Source organism: Oncorhynchus clarkii, chromosome 5, assembly GCF_045791955.1.
Source record: "Oncorhynchus clarkii lewisi isolate Uvic-CL-2024 chromosome 5, UVic_Ocla_1.0, whole genome shotgun sequence".
In the NCBI taxonomy this organism is placed as follows: domain Eukaryota; kingdom Metazoa; phylum Chordata; class Actinopteri; order Salmoniformes; family Salmonidae; genus Oncorhynchus; species Oncorhynchus clarkii.
In genome coordinates, this window is record NC_092151.1 from 63619143 (window position 1) to 63636854 (window position 17712).

The following is a 17712-nucleotide window of genomic DNA, read 5'->3' on the forward strand; positions in this document are numbered from 1 at the left end:
TTTTAGCGGCAGGGACTGGGAGACTAGTCAGGATCAAGGGAAAGATGAACGGAGCATCTCTACCATCTCTATCTCTACCTGTACATATTACCTCAATTACCTCGACTAACCTGTACAACCGCACATTGACTAGGCACCCTGTAAATATCCTCATTATTGTTATTTTAGCAGCGTCATACCCAAGAAGTCTCAAGGCTGTAATCGCTGCCAAAGGTGCTTCAACATAGTACTGAGTAAAGGGTCTAAATAATTATGTAAACATTTGCTAAAATGTTTAAAAAACGTTTTTTTGCTTTGTCATTATCAGGTATTGTGTGTAGATACAATTTGATCAATTTTAGAAAAAGGCGTTACAAAGCAAAAAATAAATAAAAAATGTTTTGCAAATTTTTACATAATTATTTAGACCCTTAGGTTAGTCGAGGTAATTGAGGTAATATGTACATGTAGGTAGAGGTAAAGTGATTATGCATAGATAATACACAGCGAGTAGCAACAGCATAAAAAAACGGAGTTGGGGGGGGTCAATGCAAATAGTCTGGGTAGTCATTTGATTGTATGTTTTGTTTGATAAAGTTCATACTTATATAAAAAAAATCTCAGTATACATTGGCGCGTTACGTTCACTAGTTCCAAAAACATTCGGTGATATTGCAGAGAGCCACATCATTTTACAGAAATACTCATTATAAATGTCGATTAAAATACAATTGTTAGACATGGAATTATAGTTATACCTCTCCTTAATGCAACCGCTGTGTCAGAGTTCAAAAAAACTTTACGGAAAAAGCAAACCATGCAATAATCAGAGACGGCACTCAGAATATTTTTTTTTATCCGCCATGTTGGAGTCAACAGAAATCATAAATAACATTATAAATATTCCCTTACCTTTGATAATCTTCATCAGAATGCACTCCCAGATTCCAAGAACACAGGATGAGATGTTACTATCCTTTGTGCCAGCACTTCCAAGAGTTAATGAACAGTGAGCCTGGTGAAATTTGGGGAGCACATCGTCAGTAGTGTACCTTTGGTTCCTAGGGTGTTTCGGCCTTTCACACTATACACCCTCCCCAAAGGCGGCCAGCGACAGGGTGATCAATCCTACACTTGCGTCCCATTCCCAATTAGTCATAGGAGTTGCCTTGTTGTTGATAGCCAACATCCCAAATAACATTATAAATATTCCCTTACCTTTGATGATCTTCATCAGAATGCACTCCCAGGAATCCTAGTTCCACAATAAATGTTTGATAATGTCCATTATTTACAGTGCCTTGCGAAAGTATTCGGCCCCCTTGAACTTTGCGACCTTTTGCCACATTTCAGGCTTCAAACATAAAGATATAAAACTGTATTTTTTTGTGAAGAATCAACAACAAGTGGGACACAATCATGAAGTGGAACGACATTTATTGGAAATTTCAAACTTTTTTAACAAATCAAAAACTGAAAAATTGGCCGTGCAAAATTATTCAGCCCCCTTAAGTTAATACTTTGTAGCGCCACCTTTTGCTGCGATTACAGCTGTAAGTCGCTTGGGGTATGTCTCTATCAATTTTGCACATCGAGAGACTGAAATTTTTTCCCATTCCTCCTTGCAAAACAGCTTGAGCTCAGTGAGGTTGGATGGAGAGCATTTGTGAACAGCAGTTTTCAGTTCTTTCCACAGATTCTCGATTGGATTCAGGTCTGGACTTTGACTTGGCCATTCTAACACCTGGATATGTTTATTTTTGAACCATTCCATTGTAGATTTTGCTTTATGTTTTGGATCATTGTCTTGTTGGAAGACAAATCTCCGTCCCAGTCTCAGGTCTTTTGCAGACTCCATCAGGTTTTCTTCCAGAATGGTCCTGTATTTGGCTCCATCCATCTTCCCATCAATTTTAACCATCTTCCCTGTCCCTGCTGAAGAAAAGCAGGCCCAAACCATGATGCTGCCACCACCATGTTTGACAGTGGGGATGGTGTGTTCAGCTGTGTTGCTTTTACGCCAAACATAACGTTTTGCATTGTTGCCAAAAAGTTCAATTTTGGTTTCATCTGACCAGAGCACCTTCTTCCACATGTTTGGTGTGTCTCCCAGGTGGCTTGTGGCAAACTTTAAACAACACTTTTTATGGATATCTTTAAGAAATGGCTTTCTTCTTGCCACTCTTCCATAAAGGCCAGATTTGTGCAATATACTGATTGTTGTTGTTGACTGATTGTTGTCCTATGGACAGAGTCTCCCACCTCAGCTGTAGATCTCTGCAGTTCATCCAGAGTGATCATGGGCCTCTTGGCTGCATCTCTGATCAGTCTTCTCCTTGTATGAGCTGAAAGTTTAGAGGGACGGCCAGGTCTTGGTAGATTTGCAGTGGTCTGATACTCCTTCCATTTCAATATTATCGCTTGCACAGTGCTCCTTGGGATGTTTAAAGCTTGGGAAATCTTTTTGTATTCAAATCCGGCTTTAAACTTCTTCACAACAGTATCTCGGACCTGCCTGGTGTGTTCCTTGTTCTTCATGATGCTCTCTGCGCTTTTAACGGACCTCTGAGACTATCACAGTGCAGGTGCATTTATACGGAGACTTGATTACACACAGGTGGATTGTATTTATCATCATTAGTCATTTAGGTCAACATTGGATCATTCAGAGATCCTCACTGAACTTCTGGAGAGAGTTTGCTGCACTGAAAGTAAAGGGGCTGAATAATTTTGCACGCCCAATTTTTCAGTTTTTGATTTGTTAAAAAAGTTTGAAATTTCCAATAAATGTCGTTCCACTTCATGATTGTGTCCCACTTGTTGTTGATTCTTCACAAAAAAATACAGTTTTACATCTTTATGTTTGAAGCCTGAAATGTGGCAAAAGGTCGCAAAGTTCAAGGGGGCCGAATACTTTCGCAAGGCACTGTATGTCCAAGTAGCTACTTTTGTTAGGGCGTTTAGTACACAAATCCAAACGCTCGTGCAAGTCTAGCCGAACATCGGACGAAAACTTCAAAAAGTTACATTACAGGTCTTAGAAACATTTCAAACTAAGTATAGAATCAATCTTTAGGATGTTGTTATCATAAATCTTCAATAACGTTCCAACCGGAGAATTCCATTGTCTGTAGAAAAGCAATGGAACGCAGGTCGCTATCATGTGAAATGAGCGTGACCAGGACCTGGCTCTCTGCCAGACCACTGACTCAAACAGCTCGCATCCAGCCCCACATCACAGTAGAAGCCTCATTCAAGTTTCTAAAGACGGTTGACATCTAGTGGAAGCCTCAGGATGTGCAACATAATCAACATCCCGCTGTGTATTCTATAGGGACTGGGTTGAAAATCGACCAACCTCAGATTTCCCACTTCCTGTTTTGATTTCTTCTCAGGTTCTGTTATACTCACAGACATCATTCAAACAGTTTTAGAAACTTCAGAGTGTTTTATATCCAATACTAATAAAAATGTGCATATATTAGCAACTGGGACTGAGGAACAGGCTGTTTACTCTGGGCACCTTTCATCCAAACTACTCAATAATGCCCCTGCAGCCATAAGAATTTGAGGAGCCTTTCAACCTAGACTTGGTGCTCCGGTACCGCTTGCGGTGCGGTAGCAGAAAGAACAGATTATGACTAGGGTGGCTGGACTCTTTGACAATTCTTTGGGCCTTCCTCTGAAACTGCCTGGTATAGAGGTCCTGGAAGGCAGGAAGCTTGGCCCCAGTGATGTACTGGGCCGTACGCACTACCCTCTGTAGGGCCTTGAAGTTGTCAGGATGCTCTCAATGGTGCAGCTGCAGAACTTTTTGAGGATATGCCAAATCTTTTCAGTCTCCTGAGGGGGAATAGGCATTGTCGTGCCCCCTTCACGATTGTCTTGGTGTGTTTGGACCAAGATATTTTGTTGGTGATGTGGACACCAAGGAACTTGAAGCTCCACTGCAGGCCTGTCGATGAGAATGGAGCCGTGCTCGGCGCTCCTTTTCTTGTAGTCCACAATCATCTCCTTTGTCATGATCACATTGAGGAAGAGGTTGTTGTCCTGGCACCACACTGCCAGGTCTCTGACCTCCTCCCTATGGGCTGTCTCGTCGTTGTCGGTGATCAGGCCTACCACCTTTTGTGTTGTCGGAAAACTTAATGATGGTGTGGAGTCGTACTTGGCCACGCAGTCATGGGTGAACAGGGAGTAGGGGACTAAGCAGGGGACTACAGTAGGGGACTAAGCACGCACCCCTGAGGGGCCCCAGTGTTGAGGATCAGCGTGGCAGATATGTTGTTGCCTACCCTTACCACCTGGGGCCGGACCGTCAGGAAGTCCAGTTGCAGAGGGAGGTGTTTAGTCCCAGGGTCCAAATTCTTGTTAATCTAACTGCACTGTCCAATTTACAGTAGCTATTACAGTGAAATAACACCATGCTATTGTTTGAGGAGAGTGCACAGTTATGAACTTGAAAATGTATTAATAAACCAATTAGGCACATTTGGGCAGTCTTGACACTACATTTTGAACAGGGATGCAATGGTTCATTGGATCAGTCTAACACTTTGCACATAACACTGCTGCCATCTAGTTGCCAAAATCTAAATTGCACCTGGGCTGGAATAATACATTATGGCCTTTCTCTTGAATTTCAAAGATTGCATGTTTTTTCTTTGTATTATCTTTTACTCTATCTACTCTGTTATATTCTCCTACATTAGTTTCACATTTCCACAAACTTCATAGTTTCCTTTCAAATGGTATCAAGAATATGCATATCCGGCATCCCGTGTAGCAGTCTAAGGCACTGCATCGCACTGCTAGCTGTGCCACTAGAGATTCTGGGTTCGGTTCAGGCCCTGTCGCAGCCGGCAGCAACCGGGAGACCCATGGTGCGGTGCACAATTGGTCCAGCGTCGTCCGGGTTAGGTGAGGGTTTGGTTGGCGGTGATGTCCTTGTTCCATCGCGCACTAGCGACTCCTGTGGCGGGCCGGGCACAGTGCATGCTGACACGGTCGCCAGGTGTACAGTGTTCCCTCTGACACATTGGTGCAGGTGGATTCTGTTAAGTGGGCATTGTGTCAAGAAGCAGTGCGGCTTGGTTGGGTTGTGTTTTGGAGGACGCACGGCTCTCGACCTTCGCCACTCCCGAGTCCGTACGGGAGTTGCAGCGATGAGACAAGACTGTAACTACCAATTGGATACCACAAAATTGGGGAGAAAAAGTGGGTAAAAAAAAAAGAACATGCATTTCCTTGCTTCAGTTAGATTTGGGTATGTCATTTTAGGCAAAAACATTTTTAAAAGGGCGGATCCTTAATTAATTAAAGGTCTTACTCACATCGGCTATGGAGAGCAAAATCACACAGTCGTCCGGAATAGCTGGTGCTCTCATGCATGCTAATAGTAATAGTTTGCAACGTAATAGTTTGCAAGCACTGCCACATCCAACGAGCATCAGAGCCGGTGTACTAGGATTCAATCTTAGTCCTGTATTGACGCTTTGCCTGTTTGATCGTTCATCAGAAGGCATAGCGGGATTTCTTATAATCGTCCGGGTTAGAGTCCCACTCTCTGAAAGCGGCAGCTTTACCCTTTAGCTCAGTTCAGATGTAGCCTATAATCCATGGCTTCTGGTTGGGGTATGTACGTACGGTCACTGTGGGGACGATGACATCTATGCACTTATTGATGAAGCCGGTGACTGATGCGGTATAGTCCTCAATGCCATCGGATGAATCCTGGAACATATTCCAGGTCTGTGTTCGAAACAGTCCTGTAGTTTAGCATCTGCGTAATCTGACCACTTCCGCATTGAGCAAGTCACTGGTACTTCCTGCTTTAGTTTTTGCTTGTAAGCAGGAATCAGGAGGATAGGATTATAGTCAAATTTGCCAAATGAAGGGCAAGGGAGCGTTTGTACGCATCTCTGTGTTTTGAGTAAAAGTGGTCTAGAGTTTTTTTTCTTCTGGTCGCACATGTAACATGCATGTAGAAATTAGGTCAAATGGATGTATGTTTCCCTGCATTAAAGTCTCTGGCCACTATGAGCGCCGCCTCTTGATGAGCTTTTTCTTGTTTGCTTATGGCCTTATACAGCTCGTTGAGTGCGATCTTAGTGCCAGCATCTGTTTGTGGTTGTGAATAGACAACTCCGTAAAATCATATAATTAATATTAGTTTTCGCGCACCAGCTGTTATTGACAAATAGACACAGACCGCCACCCCTTGTCATACCGGAGGCAGCTGTCTTCTGTCTTGCCGATGCACAAGAAACCCAGCCTGTATATCCATGTATTATCCATGTCGTTGTTCAGCCACGACTCGGTGAAACATGAGATATTACAGTTTTTATTAATGTCCTGTTGGTAGGATAGTCTTGAACGGAGCTCATCCAGTTTATTCTCCAATGATTGCACGTTGGCCAATATGGTAGAGGCGGGTTACCCACTCGCTGACTAATTCTCACAAGGCCCCCGAACCTGCGTCCCTTGTATCGACGTCTCTTCTTCATGTGAATGACGGGGATTTGGGCCTGGGCCAGTATCAGCATTAAATCCTTCGCGTCTGACTCATTAAATAAAAAATCTTTGTCCAGTTTGTGGTGAGTAATCGCTGTTCTGATATTCAGGAGCTCTTTTCGTTGTGAACATTATGAACAAAATAAGTTACAAACAACGCGAAAAAACACACAAAATAGCACAATTGGTTTGGAGCCCGTAAAACGGCAGCCATCTCTTCCGGCGCCATTTCAAGTAATTTGGCCTCACCAAGCCATTCTTCATTTCTATTGAGACCAGGGAGTCCAGCACTATGGAAAATGCTTAATTCTCTTTAGCCTATTTCTTCCTGATGTTGACCAACAGTCCTGTGGTCACAAAGGTCATGACATTTAATAAGTATGTATGAGAGTTGATCAAATGTCGCCAACTGCCCCAGTCTATAACAAAGTTCACTGAGGTCTCTCCTCATACTGGAGTAAAAGCTTCTACACATCTATCCAACTACTGCCAACTCAACCGTCCATCAAACCCTGCAAACGTGAAATCTCCATAAAGTACAGAGACACAGAGAACAGTTTGTTTACTTTTAGTAGTGATGGGGGGGGGAAATAAATTGCTACAGTTTTGTTTTTGTCTTGTTTTGACAATATCACAATATGATTTTGTGCTAGTTGGCTGTACCTGCACCAAAACTTCACTATGTTTCCCTACATAGCTTATTCTCCATCTTATTTTTATATGTTTTTTAATTATTAAAACAATAACAGTTCAAAGACAATACGAATGACCACTCCAATCAGTGGGTGTTCTGTTCAGTGGGTGCGCCAGCCCCCACCCACCCGAGATGCTGGCCCCCGCTCCTGGCCCAAAGGGATTTTCCAAGGGTGGGATGGACTAAGCCCCGCACAACGCCCGGGTGCACCCATAACTACCAGGTCCAGAACACACACATACAGCTCAGTGGAAAACAGAAATAAGTAAACGCAAAACATACAATGATCACATCCCCACCATCACCTCTGATTGGAGGACCTCAAACATTTCTACTGTCTTATTCTAAAATTATCAGTCTACACACACAATACCCCATCATGACAAAGTGAAAATAGTTTTTTTCGACATTTTAGCAAATATATTAACATTTTTAAACAGAAATAAATGATTTACATAAGTATTCAGACCCTTTGCTATGAGGCTTGAAATTGAGCTCAGCTGCATGCTGTTTCCATTGATCATACTTGAGATGTTTCTACAATTTGATTGGAGTCAACCTCTGGTAAATTCAATTGATTGGACATGATTTGGAAAGGCACACACCTGTCTACATAAGGTTCCACAGTTGACAGTGCATGTCAGAGCAAAAAACAAGTGGTCGAAGGTTTTGTCCGTAGAGCTCCGAGACATAATTGTTTTGAGGCTGTAATCGCTGCCAAAGGTGCTTCAACAAAGTACTGATAAGTCTCAATACTTACGTAAATGTGATATTTCAGTTTATTATCTTTAATACATTTGCAAAAATGTCTTATGCCTGTTTTTGCTTTGTCATTATGGGGTATTGTGTGTAGATTGATGAAAATAAAATAAAAATCAATTTTAGAATGAGGCTGTAACATAACAAAATGTGGACAAAGTCAAGGGGTCTGAATACTTTCCGAATGCACTGTATTTATTCTAACACTCTTTAATTGGCTCCCAAGTGGCGCAGCGTCTAAGGCACTATATCTCAGTGCAAGAGGTGTCACTACAGACACCCTGGTTCGAATCCAGGCTGTATCACAACCGGCCGTGATTTGGAGTCGGTGCACGACAGACAGACAGACGTGGAGGGGCTCAAGCTGTTGCAGAGGGAGAGAGAGTTTTTGGGCAGTCTCATCCTAACTTAATAATTTAAAAAAATATTTAACTAGGCAAGTCAGTTAAGAACAAATTCTTAGACGACACTGGGCCAATTGTGCACAGCCCTATGGAACTGCCCAAAAACTCTCTCTCCCTCTGCAACAGCTTGAGCCCCTCCACGTCTGTCTGTCTGTCGTGCACCGACTCCAAATCACGGCCGGTTGTGAAACAGCCTGGATTTGAACCAGGGTCTGTAGTGACGCCTCTTGCACTGAGATGTAGTGCCTTAGACCACTCCGCCAGATGATGCTCTTCAACAAGCTAGATAGCCTCCTATGTTGGTGTAGTGGACAGGGGTCCATTTGTAAAGCCAGACTGAGACTGGGCCTTCCTCCTCCATGTTGTCTGATTGATGCCAGTGAGCCAGCGGTGGTGTGGTAGTGTAAATAGAATTGAACTCACCATGATGTAGTGTCTCTGCATCTCTGTCTTCTCACTGGCCAGCTTCTCACACTCCAGTTTCAGGCTGCAGAGGCAAGACAAAAACATGCACACAAACATTTATGCAACCATGCACGCGCACGCACACACGACAGAAAACACAGACACACAACCAAACACACACACAGGTCAACAAACTGATCAAGTGCAGGACATACACTATGGCCAACCGTATCGGTCTACTCTGCAGTCCCACCTGAATCTCTCCTTCTTGTCAAAGCTGAAAAGAGGTTATGGATCTAGATCGATCAGACAGAGAGACCGATTGTTCTCCCACTGCAGCCTGAGACCCATGTTAGCTTCAGCACACTGTTCACAGAGCTGTGACTGAGAGAGATATGGCCATGAGTACTCAGCTCATGCTGTGAGGCTGGGCTCCCAACACCAAGGTCACTGCAGGTCAACTCTACTCAGACTCTCATCTCTCTGATGAAACACACCATCACTCTGCTATGATATGGAGTATAGACCCATATCACCACACCCTGCCACCCTGGTGTTTGTACTGTCCTGTCAACTTCTATGCATGACAAAGACATAGAAGTTGGCAAAACAGCACAAAGATCTGGGACCAGGCTAACACCCTGCCACTGTGTCATTAAGACTGAGACGGATAAGGTTAGAATCTGTACCTGCATATGGTATGACTGTGCTATAACAACCATATAGTTCACTGCACCTGTCCTTGGCTTACACATACACATACAGTACAATTACGGCTGATGTCTAATGTAGCCTGTGTAATAATTCCCAGACTAATAAGTAGAGCAGCAGCAGTGTTTCCCAGGGGGCTGTCTCAGTCCTTTGGAGAGAGGATGAGGGACTGTTATCCCCTGAGGCACCCTAATTGGTAGAATTCATATAGGACACAATCCTCCGTCTCCTATCTTCAGACACACGGATACATGGGAAGCACAGACTTTTACTACAATCGTGTATTGATGTTTATGAGAAACTTGTATGAAGATTTGAGTTACATGTGTAGACCTCAAGTTAGGATTGTGGCTATAGAGTCTATGTAGGCCTGCATGGGTTAAGATGGAGGGTGGTGTGTACAGTGGGGCAAAAAAGTATTTATTCAGCCATCAATTGTGCAAGTTCTCCCACTTAAAAAGATGAGAGAGGCCTGTAATTTTCATCATAGGTACACTTCAACTATGACAGACAAAATGAGGAAAAGAAATCCAGAAAATCACATTGTAGGATTTTTAATTAATTTATTTGCAAATGATGGTGAAAAAATAAGTATTTGGTCAATAACAAAAGTTTCTCAATACTTTGTTATATACCCTTTGTTGGCAATGACAGAGGTCAAACGTTTTTTGTAAGTCTTCACAAGGTATTCACACACTGTTTGTCACGTTCTGACCTCTATTTCTGTTGTTTTGTATTTATTTAGTATGGTCAGGGCGTGAGTTGGGTGGGCAGTCTATGTTTATTTTTCTATGTTTTGGGGCATTTCTATGTTTTCGGCCTAGTATGGTTCTCAATCAGAGGCAGGTGTCATTAGTTGTCTCTGATTGAGAATCATACTTAGGTAGCCTGGGTTTCACTGTGTGTTTGTGGGTGATTGTTCCTGTCACTGTGTTTGTTGTCACAGGATAGGACTGTTTTGCGTTTTCACATTTCTTGTTTTTGTTAGTTTGTTCATGTGTAGTGATTTATTAAAACATGAATAACCACCACGCTGCGCTTTGGTCCGCTTCTCTTCCTCCTACAGACGAACGCCCTTACAGAATCACCCACCTACCAAGGACCAAGCGGCGTGGTAAACAGAGGCTGCAGCAACAGCAGCAGCAGGAGAAGCGACTGGTGCAGCAGGAGCAACAGCAGCAGCAGCAAAGGCAGCAGCAGGAGGAGCAACAGCAGCAGCAGCAGAAGCAGCAGTGGGAGAGGCTGCACTACTTGGAGAGATGGACTTGGGAGGAGATTCTAGACGGGAAAGGACCCTGGGCAGAGCCAGGAGAATATTGCCGCCCCAAGGCCGAGCTGGAGGCAGCAAAAGCAGAGAGGCGGCATTATGAGGAACTAGCACGGCAGAGCGGATGGAAGCCCGAGAGTCACCCCCAAAAATTTCTTGGGGGGGGGCACAGGGGGAGTGTGGCAGAGTCAGGAGTCAGACCTGAGCCAACTCCCCCCGTTTATCGTGAGGAGCCAAGGAGGAGCTCAGAACCAGAGCTGGTGTTGGAGGTGAGCGAAGCAGAGACTGTGAAGGAGTTAATGGGGAAATTGGAGGAGAGTGATATGAGGGACTTGCTGGTTTGGTGCATGAGGCACGACATTCGCCCGACGGAGCGTGTCAGGGATTTAATGGCACCGGGGTCAGCTCTCCATACTCATCCTGAGGTGCGTGCGAGGGGTCTGGTGAAGACTGTGCCAGCCTCACGCACCAGGCCTCCTGTGCATCTCCCTAGCCTTGCATGTCCTGTGCCATCTCAGCACTACAGTGCTCCTAGCAGTGCTAACTGTGGCGGGCGTGGTGCTGGTCAGGCACCGTGTTATGCAGTTGTGCGCACGGTGTCCCCAGTACGCGTGCTTAGCCCGGTGCGCTACATCCCAGCTCCCCACATCTGCCGGGCTAGGGTGAGGATCCAGCCAGGGCGGTTAGTGCCAGCCCTGCTCTCAAGATCTCCAGTACGCCTTCACGGCCCGGTCTATCCATCACCACCTCCACGCACCAGCCCTCCGGTGGCAGCTCCCCGTACCAGGCTGTCTCTCCGGCCCATCCTTGCAGGGGCTCTCTCCTCTCCAGCGCTGCCGGAGTCTCCCGCCTCTCCGGCGCTACCAGAGCCTTCCTCCTCTCCAGCGCTGCCGGAGTCTCCCGCCTGTCCGGCGCCTCTGCCGGAGTCTCCCGCCTGTCCGGCGCCTCTGCCGGAGCCTCCCGCCTGTCCGGCGCCGCTGCCGGAGCCTCCCGCCTGTCCGGCGCCGCTGCCGGAGCCTCCCGCCTGTCCGGCGCCGCTGCCGGAGTCTCCCGCCTCTCCGGCGCTACCAGGGCCTTCCTCTTCTCCAGCGTTGCCGGAGCTTCCCGTCTGCCCAGCGCCAGCTGAGCTTCCCGTCTGCCCAGCACCAGCTGAGCCTCCCGTCTGCCCGGCGCCGCCAACGCCGCCCGTCTGCCCGGCGCCGCCAACGCCGCCCGTCTGCCCAGCGCCGCCAGTGCCGCCCGTCTGCCAGGAGCCGCCAGTGCCGCCCGTCTGCCAGGAGCCGCCAGTGCCGCCCGTCTGCCAGGGGCCGCCAGTGCCGCCCGTCAGCCAGGGGCCGCCAGTGCCGCCCGTCAGCCAGGGGCCGCCAGTGCCGCCCGTCAGCCAGGGGCCGCCAGTGCCGCCAGTCAGCCAGGGGCCGCCAGTGCCGCCAGTCAGCCAGGGGCCGCCAGTGCCGCCAGTCAGCCAGGGGCCGCCAGTGCCGCCAGTCAGCCAGGGGCCGCCAGTGCCGCCAGTCAGCCAGGGGCCGCCAGTGCCGCCAGTCAGCCAGGGGCCGCCAGTGCCGCCAGTCAGCCAGGGGCCGCCAGTGCCGCCAGTAAGCCAGGGGCCGCCAGTGCAGCTGCCCCTCTGTCCAGAGCAGCTGCCGCCCCTCTGTCCCGAGCTGCTGCCGCCCCTCTGTCCCGAGCAGCTGCCCCTCTGTCCCGAGCAGCTGCCCCTCTGTCCCGAGCAGCTGCCCCTCTGTCCCGAGCAGCTGCCCCTCTGTCCCGAGCAGCTGCCATCGCCCCTCTGTCCCGAGCTGCTGCCATCGCCCCTCTGTCCCGAGCTGCTATCGCCCCTCTGTCCCGAGCTGCTATCGCCCCTCTGTCCCGAGCTGCTATCGCCCCTCTGTCCCGAGCAGCTGCTTCACCTCTGTCCCGAGCTGCCCCTCTGTCCCGAGCAGCCCCTCTGTCCAGTGGGGTCATTGAGAGGGGTGGTCATGGTGAGTAAGCCAGGGAGGCGGACAATAAGGCGGACTAAGACAATGGTGAAGTGGGGTCCGCGTCCTGCGCCAGAGCCGCCACCGCGGACAGACGCCCACCCAGACCCTCCCCTATAGGTCAAGGTTTTGCGGCCGGAGTCCGCACCTTTGGGGGGGGGTACTGTCACGTTCTGACCTCTATTTCTGTTGTTTTGTATTTATTTAGTATGGTCAGGGCGTGAGTTGGGTGGGCAGTCTATGTTTATTTTTCTATGTTTTGGGGCATTTCTATGTTTTCGGCCTAGTATGGTTCTCAATCAGAGGCAGGTGTCATTAGTTGTCTCTGATTGAGAATCATACTTAGGTAGCCTGGGTTTCACTGTGTGTTTGTGGGTGATTGTTCCTGTCACTGTGTTTGTTGTCACAGGATAGGACTGTTTTGCGTTTTCACATTTCTTGTTTTTGTTAGTTTGTTCATGTGTAGTGATTTATTAAAACATGAATAACCACCACGCTGCGCTTTGGTCCGCTTCTCTTCCTCCTACAGACGAACGCCCTTACACTGTTGCTGGTATTTTGGCCCATTCCTCCATGCAGATCTCCTCTAGAGCAGTGATGTTTTGGGGCTGTTGCTGGGCAACACAGACTTTCAACTCCCTCCAAAGATTTTCTATGGGGTTGAGATCTGGAGACTGGCTAGGCCACTCCAGGACCTTGAAATGCTTCTTAGAAAGCCACTCCTTTGTTGCCCGGGCGGTGTGTTTGGGATCATTGTCATGCTGAAAGACCCAGCCACGTTTCATCTTCAATGCCCTTGCTGATGGAAGGAGGTTTTCACTCAAAATCTCACGATACATGGCCCCATTCATTCTTTCCTTTACACGGATCAGTCATCCTGGTCCCTTTGCAGAAAAACAGCCCCAAAGCATGATGTTTCCACCCCCATGCTTCACAGTAGGTATGGTGTTCTTTGGATGCAACTCAGCATTCTTTGTCCTCCAAACACAACGAGTTGAGTTTTTACCAAAAAGTTATATTTTGGTTTCATCTGACCATATGACATTCTCCCAATCTTCTTCTGGATCATCCAAATGCTCTCTAGCAAACTTCAGATGGGCCTGGACATGTACTGGCTTAAGCAGGGGGCACGTCTGGCACTGCAGGATTTGAGTAACCAGGCGGCGTAGTGTGTTACTGATGGTAGGCTTTGTTACTTTGGTCCCAGCCCCCCCCCCCCCCCCCCCACGTGTGGGTCTGGGATTTTTGCTCACCGTTCTTGTGATCATTTTGACCCCACGGGGTGAGATCTTGCGTGGAGGCCCCAGATAGAGGGAGATTATCAGTGGTCTTGTATGTCTTCCATTTCCTAATAATTGCTCCCACAGTTGAGTTCTTCAAACCAAGCTGCTTACCTATTGCAGATTCAGTCTTCCCAGCCTGGTGCAGGTCTACAATTTTGTTTCTGGTGTCCTTTGACAGCTCTTTGGTCTTGGTCATAGTGGAGTTTGGAGTGTGACTGTTTGAGGTTGTGGACAGGTGTATTTTATACTGATAACAAGTTCAAACAGGTGCCATTAATACAGGTAACGAGTGGAGGACAGAGGAGCCTCTTAAAGAAGAAGTTACAGGTCTGTCAGAGCCAGATATCTTGCTTGTTTGTAGGTGACCAAATACTTATTTTCCACCATCATTTGCAAATAAATTCATAAAAAATCCTACAATTTTCTGGATTTTTTTTTCTCATTTTGTCTGTCATAGTTGAAGTGTACCTATGATGAAAATTACAGGCCTCTCTCATATTTTTAAGTGGGAGAACTTGCACAATTGGTGGCTGACTAAATAATTTTTTGCCCCACTGTATATCCTATCTGTAATGGATTCTATGGATGGAGGCTAGTGAGTGAGTATACAGCACCTGTGGTACTGAGCCTGGAGGAACTGGAACTCCTCCTTGATGCGGTCCAGGGTCTCCAGGACTGTGAACTTGAAAGACTGGCCAGGCTGAATAGGGACCTGGGGGAGAGAAAAGAAAGGAGAGGAAAGAAGAAGGGAGAGTAAGGTCACTTCAACACACACCATAAAAAAACACTGCCCTTGCTCTCTTCATCTCTCACTCCACCCCCCTCTCTTTCACAAACACTCGCTCTCCTGGCACCCTCTTCTCCTCTCCTCTGTCATCCTCCTCTCTCTCTCTCGCTCTTAATGACTCCGTCTCACTCCTCCTCTCACACAACATTAGCATCCCTCTCTCCTCTTCTCTCCTCTCCTCTCTCCTCTGCCAGGATGCTCTTGGATAATGTATTCCTGCCTACAAAGCACTGAGGAAGGGAAAGCGTCAAATGAATAACTTATGGTGAATCACAACCATTAAAACGGCACTGTCTTTCACCTGCTAAAAGCAAAGAATCTCAACAAACACCTCCCAGGAGAACCCTGCTTCCCCCAAGAGCCTGTCTGAAGCACTTTGGGTGTTGTTCTACTCGCTGTGTAGTTGGGGAAACACAAACACATCAAGGATGTTGTTGTTTTAGATGCAAAGGAAAAAAAACATGGATGCTAGTGGAATTTCCAGGGGTTTGGAGAAGGTATTGTGGTGATATGAATCTGAGTGACAAGGTCCATTGGGGGTTATTGTGACCTGGTATTTATAGCTGAGGGGTTGGAACTGTCATGAGGGAGGGACATACTACTGACACACATGCATGCATACATGGAAATTTGGTCTGATGAGTCCAAATTTGAGATTTTTGGTTCCACACCTCTGTATGTATGTGAACGGATGATCTCCGCATGAGGGGTTCCCACCGTGAAGCATGGAGGAGGAGGTGCGATGGTGTGGGGGCGCTTTGCTGGTGACACTGTCTGTGATTTATTTAGAATTCAAGGCACACTTAACAAGCATGACTTCCACAGCATTCTGCAGCGATAAGCCATCCCATCTGGTTTGAGCTTAGTGGGACGATCATTCGTTTTTCAACAGGAAAATGACTCAACACACCTCCAGGCTGTGTAAGGGCTATTTGACCAAGAAGGAGAGATGGAGTGCTGCATCAGATGATCTGGCCTCCACAACCACCCAACCTCAACCCAATTGAGATAGTTTGGGATGAGTTGGGCCACAGAGTGAAGGAAAAGCAGCTCAGCATATGTGGGAACTCCTTCAAGACTGTTGGAAAAGCATTCCAAGTGAAGCTGGTTGAGAGAATGCCAAGAGTGTGCAAAGCTGTCATCAAGGCAAAGGGTGGCTACTTTGAAGATGATCAAATAAAACATATTTTTGATTTGTTTAACACTTTTTTGGTTACTACGTGATTCCATATGTGTTATTTCATAGTTGTGATGTCTTCACTATTATTCTACAATGTAGAAAATAGTAAAAATAAAGAAAAACCCTTGAATGAGTAGGTGTGTCTTAACCCTTGACTGGTACTGTGTATATATGCACACACACACAGCAAGCCCTTGTACTAAATGGGGCTGCACACAACAAGCCTGGGACAATGCCAGACACACACACACACACAAACACACAAACACACACACAGAACTGATGTTAGGCAGACGATGAGTGCCACTGCTCAGTGTTATTTAACCACATGCTCCAGGTCAGTGGCGTAGGCTGCTAACCTCACACTCCCAACCTCACTTTAGTCTGCACCACTCTGTCAATCTCTCTCTCCCTCCTCTCATTCTCTCACTCCATCTCTCTTTCTCACCACACCCACCCCTGAGAGCCAATACCAGACCTCTCCCCTTTGCCTTCCTCAGCTCTACCTCTTTCCTCCCCCTTTCTTTCCTCTCTTCCCACACCATAGGATGCGCGTCCCGGTCGTCAAGAGGCTAGCTAGGCTAGGTGGCTAAAATATTGGCGGTTTCAGTAGGAGCTTAATTAGTCTAGACAAGGAAAATTCAATTAAATTTCAATTAGGCTAACGGTGGAGGTCAGACACTCTGTGGGCTTTTCAGTAATTAAGCTGCGGGCTGAGCAGCTAGCCTAGTGCTGTGGCTGGGTGTCGGCTGGCTGGATAGACAGGCTTAACTCAGTACACAACCCCTAAGGGGGAGGGGGAAGAGGCGGCTGCCGACGAATCCCCACTGACCTTGATTCACATCACACTGGTCTGACAAACACACGCAGGGGCGGGAGATAGAGAAGAGATGGCATATCTCCCTACTGCACTCTAACAAACCATCTGACTACACACTGGACCACCACAAACTACAGTCCAGACTGACTACTGTCCATTTTACATAAGCCCTCACTCACAATAACACATTCCTCAAAGTGAGTCAGGTTTTCTGTATGGGTCAGATTGTGGTTGTGGTTGACTCAGACAGAGAGAGACATGACTATAGACCCAGCGTGGTCTGTTCTCAGATCTCAGGGCCCTACATGACTGGTCCTGGATGAGCCTTGAGTTTGGGGTTTGGCCTGGCATATGACAGATGGCAGCTCAGACAGAGGGGGGGGGGGGGGGGGGGGGGGGGGGGGGGGTTGGCCAACACACAGCCAGGGGAATACTAGACTCCTAAAAGGGGTTTTCAGCTGTTCCCAATGACAGAACCCTTTGAAAAACCCTTATTGGTTCGAGGTAAAACCATTTCCACAGAGTAGAACCCCTCTCCTATGGGGAACGCCAAATAACCTGTTTATCTAAGACTCTCATCTCAGTGTGGCTCTGTTTGGCCCTGGTGGTGTCAGACAGCATGGGGGATCCCGAAAACTCAAACTGATCTGGTTAATCTAGGAGAGGAGGGAAGGGAGGGAGTGGGAAAACAGACAGACCAGCTATGTGGGACAACAGCAGTCAATCACAATTTAGAGGATCCAGAGCAGAGCTGGAGCAGGGCGAGCCGAAAATTAAGAAGGATTATCTATGGGTGTGTGTGGGGGGGGGGGGGGGGGGGGGGGACTGGGCCAGGAGATCACATAACAGTACAGAGCCAGCAGCCGGGCCACAGCCCTCCTTCCCCCTCATCCCTCTATCAATCACTGGGGGAAACATTCAATTTAGGCTGGTGTTT

General features: G+C 47.3%; 1 protein-coding gene across 3 annotated transcripts in view; it reads right to left on the minus strand.

Moving 5' to 3' along the window:
* The window catches only part of LOC139409191 (transducin-like enhancer protein 4), a 78549-nt gene that overhangs the window by 42324 nt on the left and 18513 nt on the right, over window positions 1-17712 (minus strand). For all 3 annotated transcript variants that reach the window (XM_071153994.1, XM_071153992.1, XM_071153995.1), the window contains exons 2-3: window positions 14603-14700; window positions 8773-8836 (exon numbers count right to left, since the gene is read on the minus strand). In XM_071153994.1, the coding sequence (XP_071010095.1) occupies window positions 8773-8836; window positions 14603-14700 (162 nt within the window). The remainder of the gene's footprint in view (window positions 1-8772; window positions 8837-14602; window positions 14701-17712) is intronic.